General features: G+C 48.8%; 11 protein-coding genes across 11 annotated transcripts; 5 read left to right on the forward strand and 6 right to left on the reverse strand.

Moving 5' to 3' along the window:
* Positions 1–394: 394 nt before the first annotated feature.
* On the forward strand, positions 395–2,808 carry BO85DRAFT_472589 (uncharacterized protein; the record flags this gene model as incomplete). Its single annotated transcript, XM_025662566.1, has 8 exons — positions 395–494; positions 627–775; positions 1,069–1,072; positions 1,200–1,288; positions 1,332–1,363; positions 1,443–1,571; positions 1,787–1,954; positions 2,743–2,808. Exons 1-8 carry the CDS (start codon positions 421–423, stop codon positions 2,806–2,808), a joined length of 711 nt encoding a protein of 236 aa, XP_025510511.1. The 5' UTR covers positions 395–420.
* A 595-nt stretch (positions 2,809–3,403) lies between these two features.
* Positions 3,404–5,152, reverse strand: BO85DRAFT_472590 (uncharacterized protein; the record flags this gene model as incomplete). The annotated part of the gene is made up of 7 exons (XM_025662567.1): positions 4,936–5,152; positions 4,730–4,850; positions 4,326–4,433; positions 4,177–4,217; positions 3,993–4,081; positions 3,512–3,607; positions 3,404–3,476 (listed from the first exon to the last, which is right to left on the reverse strand). The coding sequence occupies exons 1-7, from the start codon at positions 4,987–4,989 to the stop codon at positions 3,404–3,406; spliced, it is 582 nt and encodes a 193-aa protein (XP_025510512.1). The 5' UTR covers positions 4,990–5,152.
* On the forward strand, positions 4,965–9,211 carry tcsC (putative two-component osmosensing histidine kinase (Bos1)). The gene is made up of 2 exons (XM_025654514.1): positions 4,965–9,083; positions 9,145–9,211. The coding sequence occupies exons 1-2, from the start codon at positions 5,067–5,069 to the stop codon at positions 9,169–9,171; spliced, it is 4,044 nt and encodes a 1,347-aa protein (XP_025510513.1). The 5' UTR covers positions 4,965–5,066; the 3' UTR covers positions 9,172–9,211.
* BO85DRAFT_407704 (uncharacterized protein) lies at positions 8,953–9,465 on the reverse strand (the record flags this gene model as incomplete). The annotated part of the gene is made up of 2 exons (XM_025657372.1): positions 8,953–9,283; positions 9,364–9,465. 2 exons carry the CDS (start codon positions 9,463–9,465, stop codon positions 9,179–9,181), a joined length of 207 nt encoding a protein of 68 aa, XP_025510514.1. The 3' UTR covers positions 8,953–9,178.
* A 165-nt stretch (positions 9,466–9,630) lies between these two features.
* On the forward strand, positions 9,631–10,092 carry BO85DRAFT_507190 (uncharacterized protein; the record flags this gene model as incomplete). The annotated part of the gene is made up of 1 exon (XM_025664390.1): positions 9,631–10,092. A coding segment is annotated over one exon (390 nt), but the record flags the coding sequence as incomplete, so codon positions are not given.
* Positions 10,093–10,557: 465 nt separating this feature from the next.
* BO85DRAFT_524293 (uncharacterized protein) lies at positions 10,558–11,637 on the reverse strand (the record flags this gene model as incomplete). Its single annotated transcript, XM_025665405.1, has 1 exon — positions 10,558–11,637. The coding sequence occupies one exon, from the start codon at positions 11,635–11,637 to the stop codon at positions 10,558–10,560; it is 1,080 nt and encodes a 359-aa protein (XP_025510516.1).
* Positions 11,638–12,231: 594 nt separating this feature from the next.
* Positions 12,232–13,536, reverse strand: BO85DRAFT_383764 (MCT family MFS transporter; the record flags this gene model as incomplete). Its single annotated transcript, XM_025656527.1, has 2 exons — positions 12,232–12,397; positions 12,455–13,536. 2 exons carry the CDS (start codon positions 13,534–13,536, stop codon positions 12,232–12,234), a joined length of 1,248 nt encoding a protein of 415 aa, XP_025510517.1.
* Positions 13,537–15,152: 1,616 nt separating this feature from the next.
* BO85DRAFT_507196 (uncharacterized protein) lies at positions 15,153–16,190 on the reverse strand. Its single transcript, XM_025664391.1, has 3 exons — positions 16,142–16,190; positions 16,000–16,092; positions 15,153–15,942 (listed from the first exon to the last, which is right to left on the reverse strand). The coding sequence occupies exons 1-3, from the start codon at positions 16,181–16,183 to the stop codon at positions 15,232–15,234; spliced, it is 846 nt and encodes a 281-aa protein (XP_025510518.1). The 5' UTR covers positions 16,184–16,190; the 3' UTR covers positions 15,153–15,231.
* A 3,075-nt stretch (positions 16,191–19,265) lies between these two features.
* BO85DRAFT_463795 (uncharacterized protein) lies at positions 19,266–19,877 on the forward strand (the record flags this gene model as incomplete). The annotated part of the gene is made up of 2 exons (XM_025661943.1): positions 19,266–19,324; positions 19,394–19,877. The coding sequence occupies 2 exons, from the start codon at positions 19,266–19,268 to the stop codon at positions 19,875–19,877; spliced, it is 543 nt and encodes a 180-aa protein (XP_025510519.1).
* A 9-nt stretch (positions 19,878–19,886) lies between these two features.
* Positions 19,887–21,267, reverse strand: BO85DRAFT_507198 (esterase/lipase family protein; the record flags this gene model as incomplete). Its single annotated transcript, XM_025664392.1, has 5 exons — positions 19,887–20,214; positions 20,267–20,429; positions 20,485–20,766; positions 20,859–21,159; positions 21,215–21,267. 5 exons carry the CDS (start codon positions 21,265–21,267, stop codon positions 19,907–19,909), a joined length of 1,107 nt encoding a protein of 368 aa, XP_025510520.1. The 3' UTR covers positions 19,887–19,906.
* Positions 21,268–21,500: 233 nt separating this feature from the next.
* BO85DRAFT_492933 (uncharacterized protein) lies at positions 21,501–22,124 on the forward strand (the record flags this gene model as incomplete). The annotated part of the gene is made up of 2 exons (XM_025663807.1): positions 21,501–21,546; positions 21,862–22,124. The coding sequence occupies 2 exons, from the start codon at positions 21,501–21,503 to the stop codon at positions 22,122–22,124; spliced, it is 309 nt and encodes a 102-aa protein (XP_025510521.1).
* Positions 22,125–23,748: the final 1,624 nt, after the last annotated feature.

Genomic DNA, 23,748 nt, shown 5'->3' on the forward strand with positions numbered 1-23,748 from the left:
GTCCGATAGCCTTGGCCAATTTAGCTCCTCATCCGACAATTAGGCGAAGGCTTAAGGCGAGTTAGTCGCCCATTTAATTGCAGTAATTGGTGGCCAGGGCTATTCCACGTACTCATTCAGCAAGTACATCGATGTCACCGGATCATGACTGGCCCGCGTTTCTGGGAAATCTTGCTTTTTTAGACAGATTTTGAGCGGATCTCGAACAGTCGGTTTTTCCATGAAGTCATTTCTCAAAGCAAGCTTCAGATATTTGGTACTTTGATGGTCCAGACGTGGCCAGAGACTGCTAATAGGTAGACCAGAATCTTAGGGATGTACTATGTATGTATGTATGCATGGTAAGGCGCAACCCACCCCGGTCACCCGGGGAAGAAATTGTTAGCACCCCATGATGGATCAAAGTCTGATACATCTCGCATGTCGCTGGACAAGAACAGCAGCACCGCCTCAATGAGTAGAAAAGACGATACACGCATACATACAGATAACCTGTATGTATGTATCGGGGATCCTTACAGTAACAACCTTGAACCTCGCATGAGAGTCCCAGACGGGCCTAGCTCGTGGGGCTAAAGAAGGCCCTCCGAATTTGTCTGGGTCTGATTGGTCATTCCGTGGAGCAGATGGGTCTCGCACGCGACCGTTGGGTCTGGACTGGGCGCCGTCGACGCCTCGGGGATCTTGTCGATACACATTCCCCGTATGAAGATTACCTCACCCTCTCATTCTCGGCCATTCTTCCTGGAAACTCGCTGGCACTGCCCTCTACCATGTGTATTCTCCCATACTTTACACCTCTCTTGCTTCGCTTTCACCATTCTTCCCCCCCCACCATGACGCTGAGGACCGACGCCTCCGGTTCGGAGCGAGAGCCCGACTCAGTTCTCAAACCCGGATGGGAAGTCTAAAATTCAGAGTTGACCGACGAACCTTGGTCTTGGGACCTTGCTACTTCGCATACTAGCATTTAGGGGATCCGTAAGGTATCCGACGACCCGGGAATTTTCCAGACTGAACTTATCCGATGAACGCGAGGGCTGATTCATGCAGTCAAATAGGCAGCAGCTCGGTAGTTAAAAACCCAAATCCACAGAGGATCTTCACGCAAGGTCAACTATCTGGTTAGGCAGTAGGACGGAGTACGGAGTACCACTACTGACTTGCCTATACCGTGTGCCCTCCTCGTTCCTGAATAGACTTGGGTTGGTTGATCTACTCCCTGATCATCCCCGATCAACGGTTAACGAGATTGATGGACCACTTCCCGTGGTATGGAAAGCGGCAGGTTTGTTTCCTGTTCCTGCACCTCCTTGTTCAGTAGTGTTTAGACCAGGGGGAGCTGTGGAATTTTGCTCGCCCTGTCATCCTGTCATGGCCTCTCCCGCGGGCATTTCCCTTCCCAAACCCAGCAAGCCATGAAATTGTCGGGCGTGTGATAGGTAATCTTAACCGGGGCCGACTCAAGCCAGCTAACTTGCTGGAGCCACGGAAAATCGATCGCAACTAGTCTTGGAGCCGATCAGCTGCGTTCCAATCATGACACGCTGGGTATGGAGCATAGCGAAAAGGTCAACCATCAACACGCGCGCATGGCGGACTGACCGTAAAATTGGCGTATTCGGGCTGTCTTTTCGATGAATTTTAGCAGGGCGTGTGAGTGAGTGTGGCTTTGCTGATTCTGGCGGAGCTAAATCTCTTTTAATCTTTCCACTCCCAAAAGAACTATCGACTAGCGTTGATTGCTCCAAAAGGTATAAAGTGACTTTGGACCTTTGATGAAGAGCAAAACGCAGCAAAAGTACATCCGTACCTGCCTGACTTCTTCGAGCCAAAAGCAGGGATGCCCGTGCGTTACAGGGCACCAAGCCTGCAGAGGGTTGTGGAATTTGTGGAGGTAGGACACGGTGTCGACGGGTTCTTTCCCGGAGGTTTCTTATGCCCACGCACCCACGTTTCAAAGGCGCACACACACCCAGGGCATACAGGATATTGAGGTGAGACACCCAAGGGACCACTTGCTATAATTATTCTCTTGAGACATGGTAGTGGCTTTAGTGATTTCCTTTCCTGGTGATAGTGGCAGTTCGATAGGTTCAAAAAAAGCAAAGAAAAGTTGTGGTCAATATCCACCTTGAATAGGCGCCTGTTGAATTTCGAGACCGGATCCCAAGGGTCCTATCATATCTCGCTGCGTACCTGCTAGTGCTTCTGTAGTGAGAAGGGAGAGAGATGAGACCCAAGGTCGCACATACAGGCGAAAATTGCAGGCGAAGGAAATAAGTAAAGAGAAGGAGAAAAAAAAAAAAGAAAAAAGTAAGCAAGAATCTGGAATTCTGTGACAGATAGATAAATAGATAGATAGATAGAGCCGATCATCGATCACCGACCAGATAGATTCTTATTATTTTTCTTTTCTTTTCCTAACTTACTTGCTGTAAACATACAGTAGTAGGAATTCTGCGGGGAAATAAACACCACACATCCAAGAGGACGTGGCGGATTAGACGGCATCGGGGGACGGTTTCGGAGGGGACCCAGACACGCCTCGCTGAAGGCCGCTAAACTCTACCCATCTAGTGGTCCCTGGTGCCTGCCTGACCAGTCAGTATCTAGTATGGTGTCTATGAGTTTAGTAGTTGGTTTGAAATCATGTAATTTACCCAAGCAGGCAAAGTTCCGGTCCTGTTCACTAATAATGATGTTTTTGGAAAAAAATAAAAAAATTAAAAGATAAAAAAGTTCCTCAGGCATCTATCTACTGGGTTGGGTTTGCTGCCAGCTTTGGCAGGCCAGTCACTCAAGTAGTAAAAGTAGATTCTTTCCCGACTGAGCGATTCGCCATCGGCTTCTCCTTGGAAATCGCCGCCTTAGGGCGGTGTTTCTTCTGTTGTGTGGGTTATTTTATTTGATTTTACTTAGCTCTTTTGTTGATTGATATTTTATTATATTTCAGAGTTAAATAGTTCTTTCTGTCTAATTGTATTGAATAAATGCGAACGATATGTACTACTACCAAATTCTAGTGGAAGTGACAGAAGATCTTGAACTGAGAATTAATTCCTGGAGGGGGAAGACAAGAATTAGCGACAGTGGGAAATAAAGAACTACTAAATGGCCCAAAGATTTAAAATAGAATAAAAAGTAAAATAGGGGAAAAAGGCCCAAGGAAAAGGTAAGGAAAAAGGGAAGACAGAGCCACCGATGGCAGAGGTTCAACTAGTGTACCTTAAAGTGTAAGTAGCAGCTACCAGCTTCGCAAGTAGCGACCAGCAGCCAGCCAGAAGGCCACAACCCGACTCTTGATTTTAACCAACAAAACCAGACCCAAACCAAAGCGAAGCCAAACCAAACCAAACCAAACCAGACCAAACCCATCCGGCCATCCATTCATTCCTAGTCCTTATTCTCCATCCATCCATCCATCCATTTCATCCCATCCCATCAAATCGGTCCAACCCCTCTCCTCCCCCCATCTCGTTACTGCTGCTGCTGCTGCTGCTGCTACTACTGCTTGCTTGCTCTCTTCCATTTCTCGCCCACATCTCTTCCCGTCCACTGAAAGTTCGCTTTCTGCTTCATGCGAACATAATTATCCTCCCTTATCCTTAACACCCATTATTATTATTATTATTATTATTTTTCTTATTTATCCTCGCTGTTATTATTATTATTATTTGCTGCAGTTTAGACTTTCCTGGCTTTTCGCCTCTTTTCCCACCTTTCTCTCTCTCTCTCACCCTCACCCTCACCCCCCCTTCTTCCTCAGCAGCAGAGGAAAGAAGCAGCATCGACACAAACAACCAAATCCTGCTTGCTTCTTCATTTTCCCTTTCCTCACACTTTCGCTCTTCCTCTTTTCCACTTTCACGCTCTCCCTTCGCCTTCTCGCTGACTGATCGAATCCCTCACTCCGCTCCAGTCCAAACCGAACTTTGCCCCCTTTCGGTGCTCTTTCGTGTGCCCATTCTATCTCCCCTTCTCTCACACACTCTCTCTCCCTCTCCCTCCTCCCCGCCCGACCTTTCAGCTGCTCACGCACTCTTCCTTCTTTGTCTGCAACTGTCCTGCCCGCTTGAATCTTATCCGTCCGTCTGGTTTCTTGGTCCTGTTCCCAAGGCCTTTCCCGACCACCACCAACAACCACACTTCTTCTTCCCCCCCCCTTGTCCACACCACAAACCCACCGATCTTGAACCTCTTCGACCTCTCGCCCTCTCCACAAGACACCCCATGTCGTCCTAGCAGTGTCGCCCGATCATTCGTGTGTCAGTAACACGGCTTCCCGTCAGGTAAGCTAATTCACAGCCTGCCCGTTCGAATACCATTCTTGTGCTTTCCCACTTTACTTCCGTTTTCCCTTCCTCCCTCTCTCCTCTCCCCCCCCATCCCCATCCATCCATTTCGATTTTCATCGCCTTTCCCTTCCTCCCCTGCGGTCCTTTTCCCTCCTCTTTCTTCTCTCCTCCCCCCTCAGCGTTCGACTCCTCCGAACCTCTCTCTTTTTTTCATTTCCCTTTTCTTTCTTTCCTTTTACTACCCGTCCAATCATTGTCCAACATCCACATTTTTCCTCTTCCTTTTTCCCATTCCCATTAATTCTCCATTGATTGCTTTCCCCTCATTCCCCTTCTTCGCCCTTTTTTGACCTCCGTTTCTCGATAATTTTGTTTTACCTTTTGGATCTTTCCCAAAAATCTTTTTTCTTGGATTTTTCCTGGAGGTTTACCGTTTTCCCTTTTCTTACATCTCTCCCCTCTTTTGAGGTGTCTCCAAATCTTATTATCTTCGGAGTCGACTCCCGGCACCTCTCGATAGACTTTCGCCCTTCCTCCTATCTCCCCTCCCATCTCCATCTCCATCTCATGTCCTTCATCCTACGCGCTTTCTGAATTTTTTTATCTTCCATTTTTTGCCACCATTTTTTATCATCACCTCTCTATCGCCTTGAATATTTCTCACATGCGGTGTGGCAATTTTTAGACGCATCGGGGATCGAACAGAAATTTCTTCACGACCTGCATATGTACTTATGTCCGTTGTTTACTGAGACGTCCTAGGGCACAATGGCTGGCGCGGACGAAACGCTCGCGGCCGCTGCTGCCATCCTGAGAGGTCTTGCGAAAGAAACTCCTTCCTCCAGCGCTCCTCCCTTCGACTTCGAATTCTCCCACCCTCCCGCCAATGGCTACGACACAAAACTCGCAAAACTCCCGGGGGAATCAAGTTCGGCAAAGGCGGCTTTTGAACAGGAGTTGGAAGCTTTGGTCCGACGAGTCCGTCATCTGGAATTCCAAAATGTCAGTCACCACCAGTCAACCCCCAAATCCTCCCAGTCCTCTCTCACTCCCGGCGAGGAGGACGCTGATTTCCTCTGGTCCTTTGGTCTCTCTCGTGTTTCGTCCCGTGACGGTTCTGACTCTTGCCTCTCACAGCATCAAAAAACACAACAACCACCCCATGGATCCAGGCGATCGGCCATCGAACCGGAAGACCACGAAGTGGAGGAAGACATCGATGATGAGGAGAGTGATGAAGATGAGGAACTGAACTCAAGGACACGTTTGGTACGCGAGGAGGATATCAGCTACCTACGGAATCATGTCCAGAAACAAGCGGAGGAAATAAGTTTTCAGAAGGATATCATTGCTCAGGTCCGTGACGAATTACAACAACAGGAGGAGCAAACACGACGGGCTTTGACCAAGGTCGAAAACGAAGATGTGGTCTTGCTGGAGCGGGAGCTACGCAAGCACCAGCAGGCCAACGAAGCGTTCCAAAAGGCTCTCCGGGAAATCGGCGGCATCATTACCCAGGTCGCAAATGGTGACCTGTCCATGAAGGTGCAGATTCACCCGTTGGAGATGGACCCCGAAATTGCCACTTTCAAGCGTACAATCAACACCATGATGGATCAACTACAAGTCTTCGGTAGCGAGGTGTCGCGAGTCGCACGAGAGGTCGGAACAGAGGGCATACTCGGTGGTCAGGCTCAGATCACTGGGGTGCATGGTATCTGGAAAGAGTTGACGGAGAACGTCAACATAATGGCCAAGAATCTCACCGATCAGGTCCGTGAAATCGCTGCGGTCACGACAGCGGTCGCCCACGGTGACCTGAGCCAGAAGATCGAAAGCCGGGCCCAGGGTGAAATTTTGGAACTGCAACAGACGATCAATACCATGGTGGACCAGCTAAGAACATTTGCAACGGAGGTCACCCGCGTCGCGCGTGACGTCGGTACGGAAGGTGTGCTTGGTGGACAGGCCCAAATCGAAGGGGTACAAGGCATGTGGAACGAACTCACGGTGAATGTCAACGCCATGGCGAATAATCTTACGACACAAGTGCGAGATATCGCCACGGTTACCAAGGCTGTGGCGAAGGGTGACTTGACGCAGAAGGTTCAGGCGAACTGCAAGGGGGAGATCGCAGAATTGAAGAATATCATCAATTCCATGGTTGACCAACTACGGCAGTTCGCACAAGAAGTCACCAAGATCGCCAAGGAGGTCGGTACGGATGGTGTCCTGGGTGGTCAAGCCACCGTCAACGATGTGGAGGGCACATGGAAGGATCTAACCGAAAATGTCAACCGTATGGCCAACAACCTGACCACCCAGGTCAGGGAGATCGCCGACGTGACCACCGCCGTCGCCAAGGGTGATTTGACAAAGAAGGTGACGGCGAATGTCCAAGGTGAAATCCTGGATTTGAAGAGCACGATCAACGGCATGGTGGACCGGCTGAATACCTTCGCCTTCGAAGTCAGCAAGGTCGCACGTGAAGTCGGCACGGATGGTACACTGGGCGGTCAAGCCAAGGTTGATAATGTGGAAGGCAAATGGAAGGATCTAACCGACAACGTGAACACCATGGCCCAGAATCTGACCTCCCAAGTGCGGAGTATATCAGACGTTACGCAAGCCATTGCAAAGGGTGACCTGAGCAAGAAGATTGAGGTCCATGCACAAGGAGAAATACTCACGTTGAAGGTCACCATCAACCACATGGTTGACCGACTGGCCAAATTCGCAACTGAACTGAAGAAGGTGGCCCGCGATGTCGGCGTGGATGGCAAGATGGGTGGTCAAGCTAACGTCGAAGGAATCGCTGGAACATGGAAGGAGATTACAGAAGACGTCAATACCATGGCTGAAAACCTGACGTCGCAGGTGCGCGCCTTCGGTGAGATTACGGATGCCGCCACGGACGGCGATTTCACCAAGCTCATCACGGTCAACGCATCCGGCGAAATGGATGAGTTGAAGCGGAAGATCAACAAGATGGTTTCCAACCTCCGAGACAGTATTCAACGTAACACGGCCGCCAGGGAAGCTGCAGAATTGGCCAACCGCACCAAATCCGAGTTCCTTGCGAACATGAGTCACGAGATTCGGACGCCCATGAACGGTATCATTGGGATGACGCAGTTGACCTTGGACACTGATGATCTCAAGCCGTATACTCGAGAGATGTTGAATGTCGTGCACAACCTGGCAAACAGCTTGCTTACCATTATTGATGACATACTCGATATCTCCAAGATCGAAGCGAACCGTATGGTGATCGAGAGCATCCCGTTCACCGTGAGGGGAACCGTCTTCAACGCCCTGAAAACGTTAGCCGTCAAGGCCAACGAGAAGTTCCTGAGTTTGACGTACCAGGTGGACAACACCGTTCCTGACTATGTCATCGGTGATCCCTTCCGTCTGCGGCAGATCATCCTCAATCTTGTCGGCAACGCCATCAAGTTCACCGAGCACGGCGAGGTCAAGCTCACCATCTGCAAATCGGATCGAGAGCAGTGCGCGGCAGATGAGTATGCGTTCGAATTCTCCGTCTCCGACACAGGTATCGGTATTGAGGAGGACAAGCTAGACCTCATCTTCGACACCTTCCAGCAGGCCGACGGATCGACTACCAGGAGGTTTGGTGGAACCGGTCTTGGTCTGTCCATCTCCAAGCGCCTAGTGAACCTGATGGGTGGTGATGTTTGGGTCACTTCGGAATATGGCCATGGCAGTACCTTCCACTTCACCTGCGTGGTCAAACTGGCGGACCAGTCTTTGAGCGTCATCGCCTCGCAGCTGATGCCGTACAAGAACCACCGTGTCCTTTTCATCGACAAGGGCGAGAATGGTGGCCAGGCCGAGAATGTGATGAAGATGCTCAAACAGATCGACCTGGAACCCTTAGTGGTGCGGAACGAGGATCATGTTCCGCCGCCTGAGATCCAGGACCCGTCCGGCAAAGAATCCGGTCATGCCTATGATGTGATAATCGTGGACTCGGTGGCCACTGCTCGGCTGCTGCGGACGTTCGATGACTTCAAGTACGTTCCTATTGTCTTGGTATGCCCGCTGGTCTGCGTCAGTTTGAAGTCTGCCCTCGACCTCGGTATCAGCTCCTATATGACCACGCCCTGTCAGCCGATTGATCTCGGTAATGGTATGCTGCCTGCTCTTGAGGGACGGTCTACACCCATCACTACAGACCACTCCCGGTCGTTCGACATCCTTCTGGCGGAGGACAACGACGTCAATCAGAAGTTGGCTGTGAAGATACTCGAGAAACACAACCACAACGTTTCTGTCGTCAGCAACGGTCTCGAGGCTGTAGAAGCCGTAAAGCAACGGCGCTACGATGTTATTCTGATGGATGTCCAGATGCCAGTCATGGGTGGCTTCGAAGCCACTGGCAAGATCCGGGAGTATGAGAGGGAAAGTGGTCTCAGCCGGACACCGATCATCGCGCTAACTGCACACGCCATGTTGGGTGATCGAGAGAAGTGTATCCAGGCCCAGATGGATGAGTACCTGTCGAAACCTCTGAAGCAGAACCAGATGATGCAGACCATCCTCAAATGTGCTACGTTAGGTGGTTCCCTTTTGGAGAAGAGCAAGGAGTCGCGCATCTCAAGTAGTGGTGAAATGCACCCGGTCCATCACAGTGGGCCTGATGGCAAGAGCCAACAGCGCCCGGGTTTGGAACCTCGATCCGTGACCGCAACCAGTACCATTAATCGTGGTGGTGGCCTCGCAAGCCCAAATGACCGAGCGGATGAGCTTGCCGTCGAAAGGGTGAGTCTTGCACCTGCACCGTTGCGAAAAGGACCTTTGTCATACTAACGGGTTCTTTCAGGCACTGCTGCGGTCCAACAGCTCGTGAGATGCTCTCAAGATATCCTTTCGCTTGTTTTCCTTTCATCTTTCCGAATGGCTTCGATGCAAACCTTATACCCTATCTCTTTATGCTGCGCCTGTAAGAAATGTTCTTTGGCCTGGTGACCTATTCTTGGCACCCCATCTCGTTTTATTCCTCTCAGTTTCCCTTGGGGAAAACTTACATCTTATGTCCCACCGCATACGCCTTCCGCTTTCGCTTCGTTTCCCCAGCTTCTCGGTCGATTTTCCCGCTTTTGCATACGTTTGTCGCTGGTAACATTGTCGACAGCCGAGCCATGGCATTTCTCATTTTGCCTCTCTCTTCTTCCCTTTCTCATCTGCCTATACTATAGTGTGTTTTGATTTCGGTTGTTACTGTTTATGCCAGTAAACCTCTGGTGTAAGGTGTTTGGCGCAAGGAACCACAGGCGGGGTTTCTCCATATAAACCTGCGGCATGGAATGAAGACAAATACGGGCGAGTCAAGCAATGGTCAAGGGAGCCAGCATCCTTCTGCTTTTGCTTGCGGAAATTCTCTTGCATATGTTCCAGTTATTTGCCCGGCAGCTCTTTTTTCTCTTCTCATCTAAACTCGTTCCCCCTTCTAACGCATGCTTTTTGCGACCCGAGTCATCTTCTCCTTCCTATTTGTATTGTATTTAATCTTTTCACACTAGCAGATGAGCCCCTTGGTTGGGGATCAGGAAGACCTGAATCAGCCATAACTTTTCCTTTTCTTCTACATTTTCATTTTCACACTGTCGGCGTATGCCGACACTCTTCCCTTGTAGTAGGGACGTTGGATCAAGGAAGTCATATTTTCTCGTGGTATCGATTAGAGCAAAAGCAATGAAGGTAGCTAGGTAGCTAAGTAGGTAGAACCAGGCGCAATCTGAATCAATTTCTGTGGAGTTAATACAGTGCACTTTTTAGTTCTTTGTCCTCAACCACCAATCAGAGCACACACACACACACACACACACACACAGAGAGAGAGAGAGAGAGAGAGAGAGAGAGAGTGTGTGTGTGTGTGTGTGTGTGTATGTGTGAGACTCTTACTATCTACCCACCACGGAACAATCTAAGAACAACTGCCTACGCACCTGACCTACCTTCTATACCCATTATGCCTCCCTCAAAAGAACGAACGAACGAATGAATCAAGTCGAACCAAAACTAAGACATTTGAATCTAACTAGCTAAACATAGGAAAGAACGAGAGATATGATACCAAGCAACCGACAAACAATTTTTGATTTTATCCCTGCTCTCTCCAAACTTTCAAAAGATGTTACCTAAACTACCAACTTAGCAAATACTTCACCCCTCTTCCGTCGTCCCCATCTCCCTTTAACTAATTAATTCAAATACCCATTTTCGTATACCGCTCTTAACGACCACCAGTAGGCTTCGGCTTCAACGGCGGAACCTCAATAATACCCGTAGCGTTTGCTGCGAATCCGCGCTTGATCTTGGATTTCTTGGTTGTGGTTGTGGGTGTGGACTTGGTCTCGGTTGTGGATGTAGAAGTGGATGTAGACGTGATGCTTGGGTCTTGAGAAGACTTTGTGGTGGCTTGCTTGGTTTTGGTTTCGGTTTCAGAGGCGGATGTGGAGTCACTAGCTGTAGCTGTAGCAGTAGCTGTAGTTGATGGGTCTTGGGATGGGTTCTCTGTGGTGCTGCTGGTGGTGGTCTTGTCTGCTGCCGAAGAGGAAGACGAAGGGGAAGGCAGAGTGAGAAATGTAGATGATGGATCGGTGTCTGTCTTAGTCTTGGATGTAGCTTCTGTAGTGGTGGTAGTGCTATCGCTTCCCTTTAAAGAGGTCTCAGTTGGTGCTGGGAGTAGAATGGCGGGAGTAGAAGTAGCAGTAGCAGTAGCAGTTGCAGATGGGTCCGCGGAGTCAGTCGTCTTCTGTGAGGTTGTTGAGGTAGCAGTAGGGACTGAAGTCACGGATGTCTTAGTGGAAATAGTGGTTTGAATGGGCTTCCGGATGAATGAGGGGCCATTCCTATTCCCATTCCCATTGTCAGTATCATCATCGTCGTCGTCATCGTCATCATCATCATCATCGTCGTCGTCGTCAGCACAGCCAAACACTACAGCGCCAGTGGAAGAAGGCGAGGCCACGCAGGTAGACAGGGCTCTGATGCTGCTGCTGGTAGGCTTGATCACAGAGGCAGAGGCACTAGAGCTAGGAACTGCGTCTGTGGCGCGAGCCTCGAGGCCCTTGTCGGCGGGGCCGATGGTTGCGGTGACACCGGCGCAGGGCAGCGAGATGGTGATGGTCACGGTGGCTGTGATGCCAGGGAAGCCGGGGATGCTGGCGGCGCTGACATCCCCGGGTTGGCCAGGGGCTGCGGTGGGAGCGGGCACGCTGGCTGGGGCGTTGCCATTGTCGACGGTGTCGACGGGGGCGGAGAGGGCGGCGGACGCGAGGGCCAGGGCGAGGAGGGAGGTGCGGAGGTACATGATGGATTGCTTTCTTTGATGTATGGGTTTAAGTATAGAAGAAGGAAAAGAGAGATGGAGAGGGGACTTTGAAAGGGAGAGGCTGCAATTGACCTGGCTTGAAGCGTCGCAGCTAAAGGGGAGATTGAAGAGGGCTTATATAGTCATGTGAAAGTTAACGGCATGATGCTTGATAGATGTCATGGGGGTTCTAGACGATGATGTCGCTATCATGGTGACGCCGCACCAGAGAATTAGGGTCTATGGTCACCTCACGATTGGTCTTGGTGGTTGTTCTAGTCGGTTTATTTTCTGGGCTTGAAGGTAATGTGCTACTCGATCTGATGGGTCCATTGAGTGATTTTGTAAGGATTAGACATTGATGTGCGGCAGATAGCCACAGGCCAGGGCTTAAGCTAAGAGTTTTGACGGTACCATGTTTGGACCGCTCTAGATTCCATGTCTTTAAATGTCATGGGGATCGTTAGGTTCGTGAGTCTATTAGACAATAGTGGGTAAGCTTTTGTTGTTTGTTTTTTCCCGTCAGTAGCGGCAGGTAAATTGCTCATTTTGTCGCATAGATAGTCATGGATGCCCGATTCGGATGTTATTCCCTCAGTATATCGCTAGTGGGTGACGCCAGCCAACGTGAATTACCTTGACCAACGTGACGCAGATGAGGCCAAGAGCGTAGCAGCAAGTCGTGAAGGTAATCAAGCCCCAATACTGGCCACTGCACCGGGACAGGATCTCTCCTGCGATTGGAATGCCCGTAAGCGTGCTGTAGAAGGTGGTTAGCTCATACTTGTGGAACCCTGACAGGTACATGATAACCTACCCGAAACTCACAATCGTGTACGCGGTAGCATAGTACCTGCCGTAATTCTCGATCTTACACAGCTGAGAAATGCAAACAGGGGTCAGACTGATGTTGCTGCCGCTTGCAAAACCAAAAATAACGCAGTACACCACCATGACAGGTACACTGTTGCCGGCCGGAAGCCAGAGACACGCGTTGCAGACGAGGCATAACGCAACCGTGGCGATGAGCGTATTGAACCGTCCCAAATAATCAGCCACAAACCCAGGGATCCCTCTACCGAAGAATGAACCCGCATTGAGGATCGCCAATATCTGGTACGAAAATTTGGAGGAAACGCCATGAGCCAAGGCATAGGAAGAGATGTAACTGATCGGAATGAAGAGGCCCCATTCGATGAAGAAGACGCCAGCGGTGGTAAGAGCAAATTTTGGTTCCCGGAAAATACGAAAATCGGGCAGCATATTTTCCTTTACAGCGGGCTTTTTGGGCAATCGAGACTTGATCAACAAACACGCAATGGCCACTGAGATAAGGCAAAGAAGCGCAACCACCCGGGTTGCCCATGCAAAACCTATTTTGGGGAACAGGGCCTCCAAGGTAAGAGGGAAGACAACACCTCCTACGGAGCCACCTGTGGCAGCAATGCCAGTTGCAACGCCACGTTTCTCGTTGAAGAAATGGCCGATCGCGGCTATTGCGGGGGTGAAGATGAGCGAGGCTCCAATACCTCCAGCGACACCGATGACCAGCATGAAATGCCAATACTGGGTGCAGAAACCCAGAGCTACCATCATGATGATGACCAGTACGGCACCCGAAAAGACCAAGAATCGAGGACCCTTGGCATCGAAGACTGGACCTATCTGTACACCGCAGAAGAAGGTCAAAAAGGCGTACATGCCAAAAATCCAGCCCGTGGTTCCAGAGCTGTATTCTTTCAGCTGGTGATCCTCAATGTAGGCCTGGAAAGTTCCAATGGTGTTCACCAAGCCAAGGGAGCCAAAGAGACCCATGAAACTACCAAAGACAACTAGCCAGGCCTCCAAACCGCCTTCAGGATAAGTGTTTCCATCTGCATCCGTTGTGACTCGAGTCATCGGGGCGCTGTGTGCGGAGCTGTCTGAGCCAGACGCTCCAGACGAGGGTCTCTGGAGGCCATCTTCAAGCGTTGTCTCTGCCTGCGGTAGGCTGCAATCGTGTTGGACCCCTGTATGAGACTGTTCCTCCGTCACGTTGATGGCTGGACTTTCATCATGAGATTCACGATACTCACGAGTGTCGGTTGTACCATCCAGGACCTTTTCTCCAAACTGGGGAGAATCTGTACAATGAGAAACAGGCAAGGCTGGAATGTTGTTGCTTTCACGGTTTCCGTCCGTCTTTTCTATGTCTAAATCGGCGGAAGACCTCATTTTATCGCCGTTTCGACGATAGAAAAGGTATCGAGCTACCGCAGGCCGTTCGGCTATAAGGGGCCTAACCGTATGTGCGTGATATCACCCCTCTATTTGCAATGCAGGATGAGCGGGGGGTTGCCGGCTAAGGAGAAACACACAGAAAGAATTTTAAGCCCAAGGTGCCCACAACCAGGATATAATGTAGAGGTCAGACGAGGGATGAGGAACTAATTTGAGCATACGGCTACCCCCATGAGCCCAAGTCTGACTGGATGCCAATGTGGTGATGAGAAAGTGCTCTGATATGGTCGGGGAAAAGGTTGAAAAAGCACAATTGGAACCACAGGGTCTTTAGCAGCCCTGTTAGCTCCGCAGTGGAGGCTTTTCCCTTCCGGTGCGTTTCCCTCGGCTGCTCCCAGTAGCGGGAATCTTTCCCATTGGCGAACCGTCGGCCGGCTGGTGGACACTCTGGAAAGATTGTATTTAGGGCCGGTGTTGTTCGTGTATACCTTGATGAAATTGAGATGTTGCGTAGTCACCGATTACTTGGAAAGCAATTTCATAAATAAGAACACTCCCATAGACATTATCGCGGCGTCGGCCTGTCAGTGTTCGGATGTAAAGGGGAAGCTGCTCTGTGAACCATTTATTCTCTTGCTCACCAGCCATTTTGCCAACATGTATAGGTAATGTATCCTTTACAATAAAATCATGTAGGGAGTCAATGCTGGTCAGCCAGAGAATGTCTTTAGGCATTGTTCGATTGAGGGAAATGGAATCCGGCAGAGCAGCCGGAGGTCATTTCTTTCAATTTCCACTTTTGGAACCCTAACAAATCGCTGCCGTCGGAGAAGACCTGACGGACTCAGTTACCGGAGGGCACAGGGCATCAAAGACCCGTGGGAAGCGATAGTATATTGTCTAATCCGATGGCCGGTACTGACTCTGAAATATTCTTTTGTTCTCTTTAATACACTGCATGGCTGTTGCAGACAGACTTTACGGCATAAGTAGTGTGAAATATTTCGCGAGTGTTTATCTCTTTATATTCAATTCGAATACCACGATTACTCACTCCTCTTTGGTACTTGAGGTCCTTCATTGTCATTCTATAAACAGGGTAAAGTAGAATGTCCTATCAGTAACTATGTTGCTGTAGACTTCACGTATCCGGCTCGGTAGCTCACGAGAATCAGTTAAGCATCCACAACGTGATACAATTCTTGATTTCTGCTTTTCTTTTCTTTTCTTTTCTTTCACACATGAGGTTATAGATGGGCGGTTGATGTCCAGCTATAGACGGTATGTATTGGTTGTACAAATTGAAGCTAAAATCGTTGTATTTCAGGTGAGCCCATTGAGATGCAATCTCCCACTCAGAGGGTTCTTCGCGGTTCATTCCAGTCTATAGGGAGGCCCTAAGGGTGCACCCCACTTATAGGATTCGCCAATTTCCGCATTATTCCAGCACGCACGTTCCTTGAGATAACAAGGGTCGAGATTCGCAATTTCGGCTGCGTGCATCGCTTTTTCACGATAGTAACGGATTGCTCGTCCACACTCGTCGTACCAGATGATGAGGACAGTCCCTGCGTCAGCGCCTTCGGAGGCCAACGTTTTTTCATCAACGATGTAGATGTGTCCCGCCGCTAAACGGAAGAGGTACTCCGAATAAAAGCAAATCCAAGGGTTGCCATCCTCCTCTGGGTCATAGCCGCTTTCCTCGGCACGATGGGGATCCGTCTCGTCGGATTCAATTCCCTCTTCTAGGGCCTCCTGAACATTCTCTTCATATTCTTCAAACAAACAAGTATTATCCAATAGCTGTGGAACACGAAGAAAGATCTTCTCCCAGTTGGGACCAAAGTTATACAAAGATGAGTCGTTGAAAACTGTAACTGGACCGCCGACCTTGGTATCGATGTAATCTTGAATCCGGGCCCACGAGCCTTCTGTAGAAGGGTCGTAGCAGGTGCGGAGCCAACATGGATCTTCGTTCAAGTCACGCTCAGCAGGTAGGCGGATACGAGCCAGTAGCTCTTGACTAGGTACTGGAAGGCCTCGAACAGACCTCTTCTCTAGTCTTCGCTGCTGGTTTCGATACGGCTAACTTGATAGGTTAGTTTTCTGGTTGGAAGAATGGGAGGCTGAAATCAGATTTACCTCGCGGCCGCAGACTCCGAGTGCCACGTATTTAGCGAATATTTCCTCGCGTTGGGCTTCAACGGATAGCGGCAAATCTTTCTGCCAATGCTCCTGGAATATCGTCAAAACATGCATATAATCGCTGGGTAAGAAGTCTTACCAAAAGGAACAGATCAGCCTGCCAGGCCGTAAAAGTTGACATCTTGCAGACTATTCTGAAGGATGCTGGTGGGACAGAGTGAGAGATCTATCCAAAATCATCTCGGCACTTAAGACCAGGAGATGAGATGGCTTTCTTGGCAAGGGCTTATCCAAGGTGAAGTGGGAGATATCTTACAGTCGATGGAAGGAATTATGCAAGCAAAGCGAAGTTTGAAATGAAATTGGGAAATCGGATTTGAGTGGAAAGAAGAGAAAAGAAGTGAGGGTGAAAAAATAAAATGGATTTGAAGATGGGATAAGCTTAACCCATAATAAAGGGTCCGCCCCATTATAATAATGCGGTCCGCTCAAATTAGCTTAGTAAAATACTCCAAGCTTGGTTATATAGTTAGTATTTAGACTGCCATAACAAGTATCTTGTTTTATTTATCTTACTTTATACTCTAGATAGTCAATAAAATATATTTTTACCGTATTCTTTTACTTTCTTTTGCTGTTTTGCTGTTCTGCTTGCTTGCTTTATATAGCGCGCCTCAACATAATGCATTGTTCTCTGTGAATAGTTATCGAGAGCTGAATTGATCTTCATTGGCTTGAAGATAGGGTTTTAGTGCAGAGGTTCGAGGTCTATATTTGTAAAACCTATAAGCATTGACGACAAATAAGAGATTAAGAGCGCATTGCCCACTCCTCAGCTGCTGATATTCGCTATGTATATTTCCGAGGAAAGTACAATGAAGAAGTGGTCAGGAATTAGTGTGAAGGGGTCAGTGTGTCAGAATCCCGACCCTCTTCAAGATGACCTACTCCTCTGAGGTTAAGAAGCAATCTCTTACACTCTTAAAAGCCCTTAGACACCCAGGGTCAGGAAATCTCAAAGGAGGGTCAGGATCTCGACACTCCGACCCCTTCGCATTAATCTCTGACCCAAGGAGTGCATATTGTAAACCTGATTTGTATGACACTGAAACCAAGTTTTGAAAACCACCATAGTCTCATTGTTATGTTGCTTATTTACTTTTGTTTTTTCTTCTCCTTTTCACCATCCCGCTTTGAAAGCAGCTGAAGCCGAACGTTCTATTTACACTTATGGCCAGATATCAAACCCAATCCGATCTACCTGGTGGATCATATTTCCTCTAAATCTAGAATGAGTTTATTAAACGATCTCTTTCACATGCACATACAAAGTATTACTTTATACGTACAAATCTTTCTAGGTGCTCTATGCATTGGGACCTGCAGTTCGAACCACCAAGATTTGCCATTAACAAACCTGCATGGCGGGAATGCGGTGTGACACGGACGCATAAAAGCATGGCCAGGTCGTATTGAGAGAGAAAGTTCGAGAGACACATTCGATCTCTTGTATAAGAAGGGGCGTTTCCCTGCTGGTTTGATCCTCTAGACAATCGTTCTACACCTATATCTGTTTCGTCGACTTGCTTGTTCGCCTACTCATCCCTACACTTGAGTTGAGTTTGTCTATCTCGTCTCAAAACATGTCGAACCCATATTATACTTCGAGCTCTGCGAGAAACAACCCGGGCAACACAAATCCATGGGCATGGACAAACGCGCCTTGGACCCAGAGCAGTAACGGGAACAGCTTCTCTTGGAGCAATAACTGTGGCAACACGACATTGAACAATTGTGGAAACACCACCAACACAAACTGCGGGAACACAGTGACCTACAATAATAACGGCACCAAGACCTTTCATACCGGAGACATCACAAGCAACGGCAGCGGTGGGAGCGCTACCTCAACAACTACAACTACGGCGGGTCGGAATGATTCATCGACTGTATCGGGAGGAAATGGGTCGGGAGGATCCATATCTTTGAGCTGAGTGTTTTTGGGGGGATCAGTCGATTGATCGGCCTCTCTGCTGAGGGGATGGGACGGGAATACGACAGCAGCGCTTGTGATTAGGGTGGTGCGGCTGAGTTGCTTGATTCCCGCAGTGAGACTGATCCAAACTTTGTAGTTATGTAGCTAAATTTGAATATACTATTCCTATACTCGGACTTCGGATATTGCCTGTTGTTCATTGCCTATTCGACAGGTCGGCCTGTGAGGCGGTGCCTACCAATGTGTCTTATCAGCCAGCTCTGTAAATCAGTTCTCAATCACATACGGAGTGTTCATAAGAGTAGGCTACGGCGGGGTTGAATGGAGAAGGAGGCCATCGCGTTGCATATAAATGAGGTTGTAGATTACTTGGATTGCATAGGATATCTATCTCTCCTTTGAGTAATCCGGAAAAAGAAATAACAGTTTAGAAATGCCTGGCAACCCACCGACAGGTCGGCCTTTGAGACGGTGCCTAGTATGCACGATATTCGCCAGCTCAGCAAATCATTACCGATCACATATACAACACACGAGTCAGGTACTACTGCGGGGTCGAATTTGACCCGTGTGACATGTTAGAGTGCTGATGCCTAAGAAGGACTTCACATTGCATAGACATGGTACATGTCTGTAAATTACATGGTGATACTGTTATTACTGACTATATCTACATCATGCATACAAAAGATCTTTTGCATTGGAAGTCTATTTCTTCTTTGGGTAATCCCGAAAAAGAAAGCAATTAGGGTCTAAAATTAACCCTACTGGGGTTGATGTGTCGCCTGGTAACCCACCATCACCATATCTCAGACCGGAAAGATCAACTGCAATATACAGTTCAATTGACCGATGAAATCCCGACGTCTTGCCGTTGATTTCTTTGGTCCATGTAGGCGACTGTTATGGTGTTTACGCCACCCTCCAACTGCACGTCAGAGCCTATTGAAAAGGTATTTCAGGCCGAAATCGAGCCTTAGATGGGGCGCAGATTGCAGATATGGACACGGTGGCTATGAAAGAGTAAGTGCAGTATGTACGTTCTTTGAGGATATGTTGAGCTCCGATAGTAGTTTAGGATAGGGTAGGTAAGGCAATGGAGCCCATTCTTGGCTATAAAAGCTTAGTCTCTCCCCACCCATGTCCCTGGAATAAGAAGCGACTCTACCTCAAAGAAAGCAATCGCAATACAACATATCAAACCTTTTCTCTGGGTCTAAATCAAGACTCACAACACAAACCCCAATACACGCTTTTCCCAGCCAAAATGGGGAAGTACGACGAAGCCAATGAGATCGAATTCATCTGCGTCATCAAAGGCGGCAAGTGCAGATCCCATATCTAATTACTCAAATTCAATGATAATAATGACCCAACAGCCGACGCCAACGACAGAGACGTCAAGGTGAAGCAAGAGGATGACATGACACTCCGACAATTGCAGGCCTATATACAGACCACTCAAAAACTCATAGGGGAACTGACTCTTTACTACAACAACAAAAAGCTCACCAACCTGTACGCTCCGATTGGAGAGGTTCTAAAGCCCGGAGACACTCTGGTCATCCACAACAACACCAAGGCAATCGTCGCCACTGGCGGCTTTGGTATGGGAGGCGAGGCGAAATCCAACAGCAGCAATCAGGCCGTCGCCCATGGAGGCCACGCCACCGGCGGCATGTTCTACCCATCGGGGAACCCCAAGGCAGGCAGTGGAACTGGAGGAGATGCCTGGGGGGATTATGGGGCGGGCGGGGATGGCTTTGGCGGAAATGCGAACAACGTGCATGGATCAGTGAAGGCGGGCCTAGCGGTATCGGGGAATTTTCATAAACACGAGGAGCACCGATCGATGAAGGAGAGGCTCTTTAGGCGTTAGATGGGGCAAGATTTCAGATTTAGTCAAACTCAATTGTGGCTTGGCCTATATTTAGCCAGTGTAGCCTTTCCTCCCCGAGCATTTCCTCCCCGAGCATTCTTTCCACATGCTGAACCTCCCTCAGCGCCCCCTGCAATGGCGTGGTGGTATCCATTGGCACTTCCACCGAATCCGTGGCCCCCGAGAGACTCTTCAAGGCTGACCGAAGCCTCCGTAATTCTGCCTCCCGTGCTATCCCCATAGTCTGCGTAGCCTCCATCCCCAGATCCCGCATTGGCTTCGTAGGTCGAGGGATCTGGGCCTGGCAAACCATCAGGAACTATATCGATGGAAGGGGCTAGTTACATATTAGCGTTCATTGCACGGGTATCTTTGGAGGCAGAACATACTCGGTTTTTCGAATGAGATGATCTCTACCAACGCAGCCCATACCTCTCCGTAACGTACATCATCGTCTCCGCGGAATTTGCAAATCGTACGGTGGTCGGATCCTTGTAACATCGTCGCGACCTCGCTTAGCTGATTCATTTGCGCAGAATATGGTTGAACCACCTGAACCCGCGAGTCAGCTACCAGTGATTCATCTGACCGGGGGAGGGCGTCTCACAAGTAAACCGTTCAGCCGCCGGTCTTCGTAGAATGTCCTAATCTTCAAGTCTTTGGCGGTTTGAACAAAGTCCTCGCTGATTTCCTGGCAGGCCGGGGAGTCTTTACGAAGATCCTCTACGTAGCTGGACTTCTTAAAGGGGCCCAAAAGCCAGGACCCCCAGCCTGCCACGGATGCTAGACCCGCGCCATGGTGCGGTACGCCCAGGAAGAGACATCCTCGTACGCTGCTGGGAAGATGCTCATACCGCTTGTTGTGGATGGAAGAGGCGATGTTCAATGCCTATGTAGAAGCCGGTATCCAGGTCAGAATATCCATACAGGTCTTTCGTGGATTGATGGGGTTTCGGGAGAATTCAAACAAGGAGAGAATACCTTCTTCACAACCAAGCCACCCAAACTATGAGCGATGAAAACAATACCGAGGGATTTGTGCTTCATTTCGTTCATTTTCACGTACAGTCCTTCCAACAAGACCTTTGCCACTTGTCTGATATTCTCGGTCGACTCGGTGGACATCAATTTCGCGGCATACGAAAATGATAGGACTCGTGATTTGATGCCCCTTTCTTGTTGAAGCCTCGGCTCGATTGACGACCGAACCCAGTTCCATCCGTTCGTCTCACACTCCCATGTCTTGAGATAGTCCCCGCCAAGTCCATGCACGGCAACGATGCTTCGAATCTATTAGCCTGGTCGCGATGGAAGTCGAATGTTTCTAGCAAACCTACACAGTTTCTGCCTCCTTATCTCCACTCATATCATACAGTCCAGGTGACGACATTTTGCAATCCCGTAGATTCTCCGGCGAGCTTGTGAGTATGGGCTTGATCAGCGACGCGGCTGAGTTTAAGACGAGACATTTTCAAGAGAAGAATTATCAACCCCGCGAGGTACACAACATCGGGCAGCCTTGCGTTGAGGTCGACATTTCTGTCGTTGAAAAAAGATACACTCGAGCGGAGTCCCCGAGCCAATGATTCCCCGCAGAATACCTTGTCCAACCGGAATATCGCCATGAACAAGGCGCAATATGACCCCCTCATCCTGAAGCAGACGCTGCGTAAGATTGCATATGAGAAGCATATTTGCTTATTTCCTTTTCCTTTTTCTTTTTCTATTCCGTATAGAGATATCTGTTTTCTTTCTCATCTCTTCCTTTTCTTTTCTTTTTTTACACCCACGCTAGATCCGAGGTGCAGATCACGTAGTCTAGATGTTGATCCAAGCGAAGTACGTTTTTACCTCCTACAAAACATGCCTACGGTAGCTTGAACCGACAATGCCTCGAAGCAACATAAATACTCCTTCTTTCCCTGCCTTCACAGAAGTTTCCCAAATCACAAACAACTATCTACTGCTACGCGAACAATCCTAGCTACCATGGCCGCTCCCAACCGCAGACCCGAATACGATACTTCTGGCACCGGTGGCAATGCTGATGCACATTATGGATGCTGGAGAGGAAGCGGCGGCCAAACTGTCACCGGCGGTAGCGGCACCGGTGGTAACATTCAGATGCCGGCGAGCCGTGCGGATGCCAACATCAAGATGACAGGGACGGGAGGCAATGCCAGAGCGAATGCCGGGGGCGCTGCAAAGGGAGGCGATGCAAGGGGTGGCAACCTCACAATCACTTGATTTGTTTTGAAGATGACTGCAGGTGTGAGTATATTGTCTGTCTGTCCCTTGCAAATACTTATATTAATGTCATATTAGGGCTACCTTATTCTTACTATTCGAGATGAGATTCTTGCTCTGTCGCGGCACAAGACTACATGGGATCGTGGATCTGATTGTATAATAATGCAGGGGCAGTGTGGGAAGAACGATTATCATGAAATTGCGACATTCTCGTTTTTCGATTAGCATGACATGAGAAAACTAGATCATTACCTTTACCTTTTGAGAATCTTGTTGGTTATTTTTGCCTGTTTATAAGAATAGGCTTGATCAGATATGTGCCTAGGCTTGAGATGAGACAGATCCACAGAAGGAAGAACTTCATGCGGGTGTCATTAAACCCCGCTACATCTATAGCAATCTGTCTCATCTCATGCGTCGGGCAGCCTTGCGTTCGGGGACGATTTGCCCCCATTGAAAAAGAGATACACTCGAGCAGTTTTCCTTAACTGATGATTTCCCCATGAATACCTTGACTCCGTGGTGATATATCTCCAAGCCCTGAGATATCCTGCGAGACATTAGTTGGGGTGTAAGAAAAAATATTAAGGAAGGAGGGATTTTCTCTACCAAAAAGACGTGTCCATGGTTGGATGTAATTGCGCTCTCAATGATATGCGTCAGATGAAACACGCCGCCGCCAGTGCGAGGCAGCCCAGCTAGTGCACGCTAGGTAGTAGCTCCGTCACACGCAGTGCAGTGTACCCCTCTTTGATAAGTACAGCTGAGTTGGCACGACCTTCAGCCTCTGATTCAAATTTCTGGGATTGACGGGAGTCCAAATGGGGTATTCCGCGTCGGCCTCATTCAACTGAATGTAATGCAAAATACTATTCTTAGATGCTATTCGCTATCCATGACATCTTGTGTGGAGATAGCCACACTTACATACGCCAGTACGTACGCGCATGAACAATAAGTCATTCCTGCATGGCGCTAGATAGGCTAGATACCCACGGGTATCACCCTCGGGGAATACCCTCAGGGCACAGAGTAGTACAAACAGTGAATATCACACATATAAAATAGTTAGTTACACCCTTGCTTTCATACAATTTGTAGAGTCTCATAACTTTTGTCCATGATGGCGGGGTCGTAAGCTGTTAAGTCGGTTTACAGTAAACGCTTCCGCTAGTTCTAGGGTCTATAAGACTGCGATGACTGAAAACATACAATGAATGTTGATGGCGCTAGTGCTCGAGGGGAAGCTAAAGCGCCAGTTTTCAACGCTCAATCATCGCAAAGACACCTTTTAGAAGCCATTTGATCGATGAAAAACAAAGATGGCACGCTTAATTACTAAACCGATATTGCTCAAGAGTGTACAAGATAAGATGTGACGCCTTTGACAAGAAGCTTTCGTTGCTGGCACTTTGGGCTTAGTTGTATTACTGGAGCCGCTGAAGCCCTGAAGTCGGAATTGGCTGTCGGCTTTCAGATGTTAGTTTTGAAATGTTAGGGTGGTGGCATGAAGGCGCTAGTGTTTCGGGCATTCTAAGACGTCAGCGGACAAAATCGCCCCAGCTAGAGCGGCTGCTTGTTTTGTTTTTCGCTTGAGTCTAAAGTCTAACATAGAATTTCC

The sequence above is a fragment of the Aspergillus piperis genome (assembly GCF_003184755.1).
Source record: "Aspergillus piperis CBS 112811 unplaced genomic scaffold BO85scaffold_30, whole genome shotgun sequence".
Taxonomy (NCBI): Eukaryota; Fungi; Ascomycota; class Eurotiomycetes; order Eurotiales; family Aspergillaceae; genus Aspergillus; species Aspergillus piperis.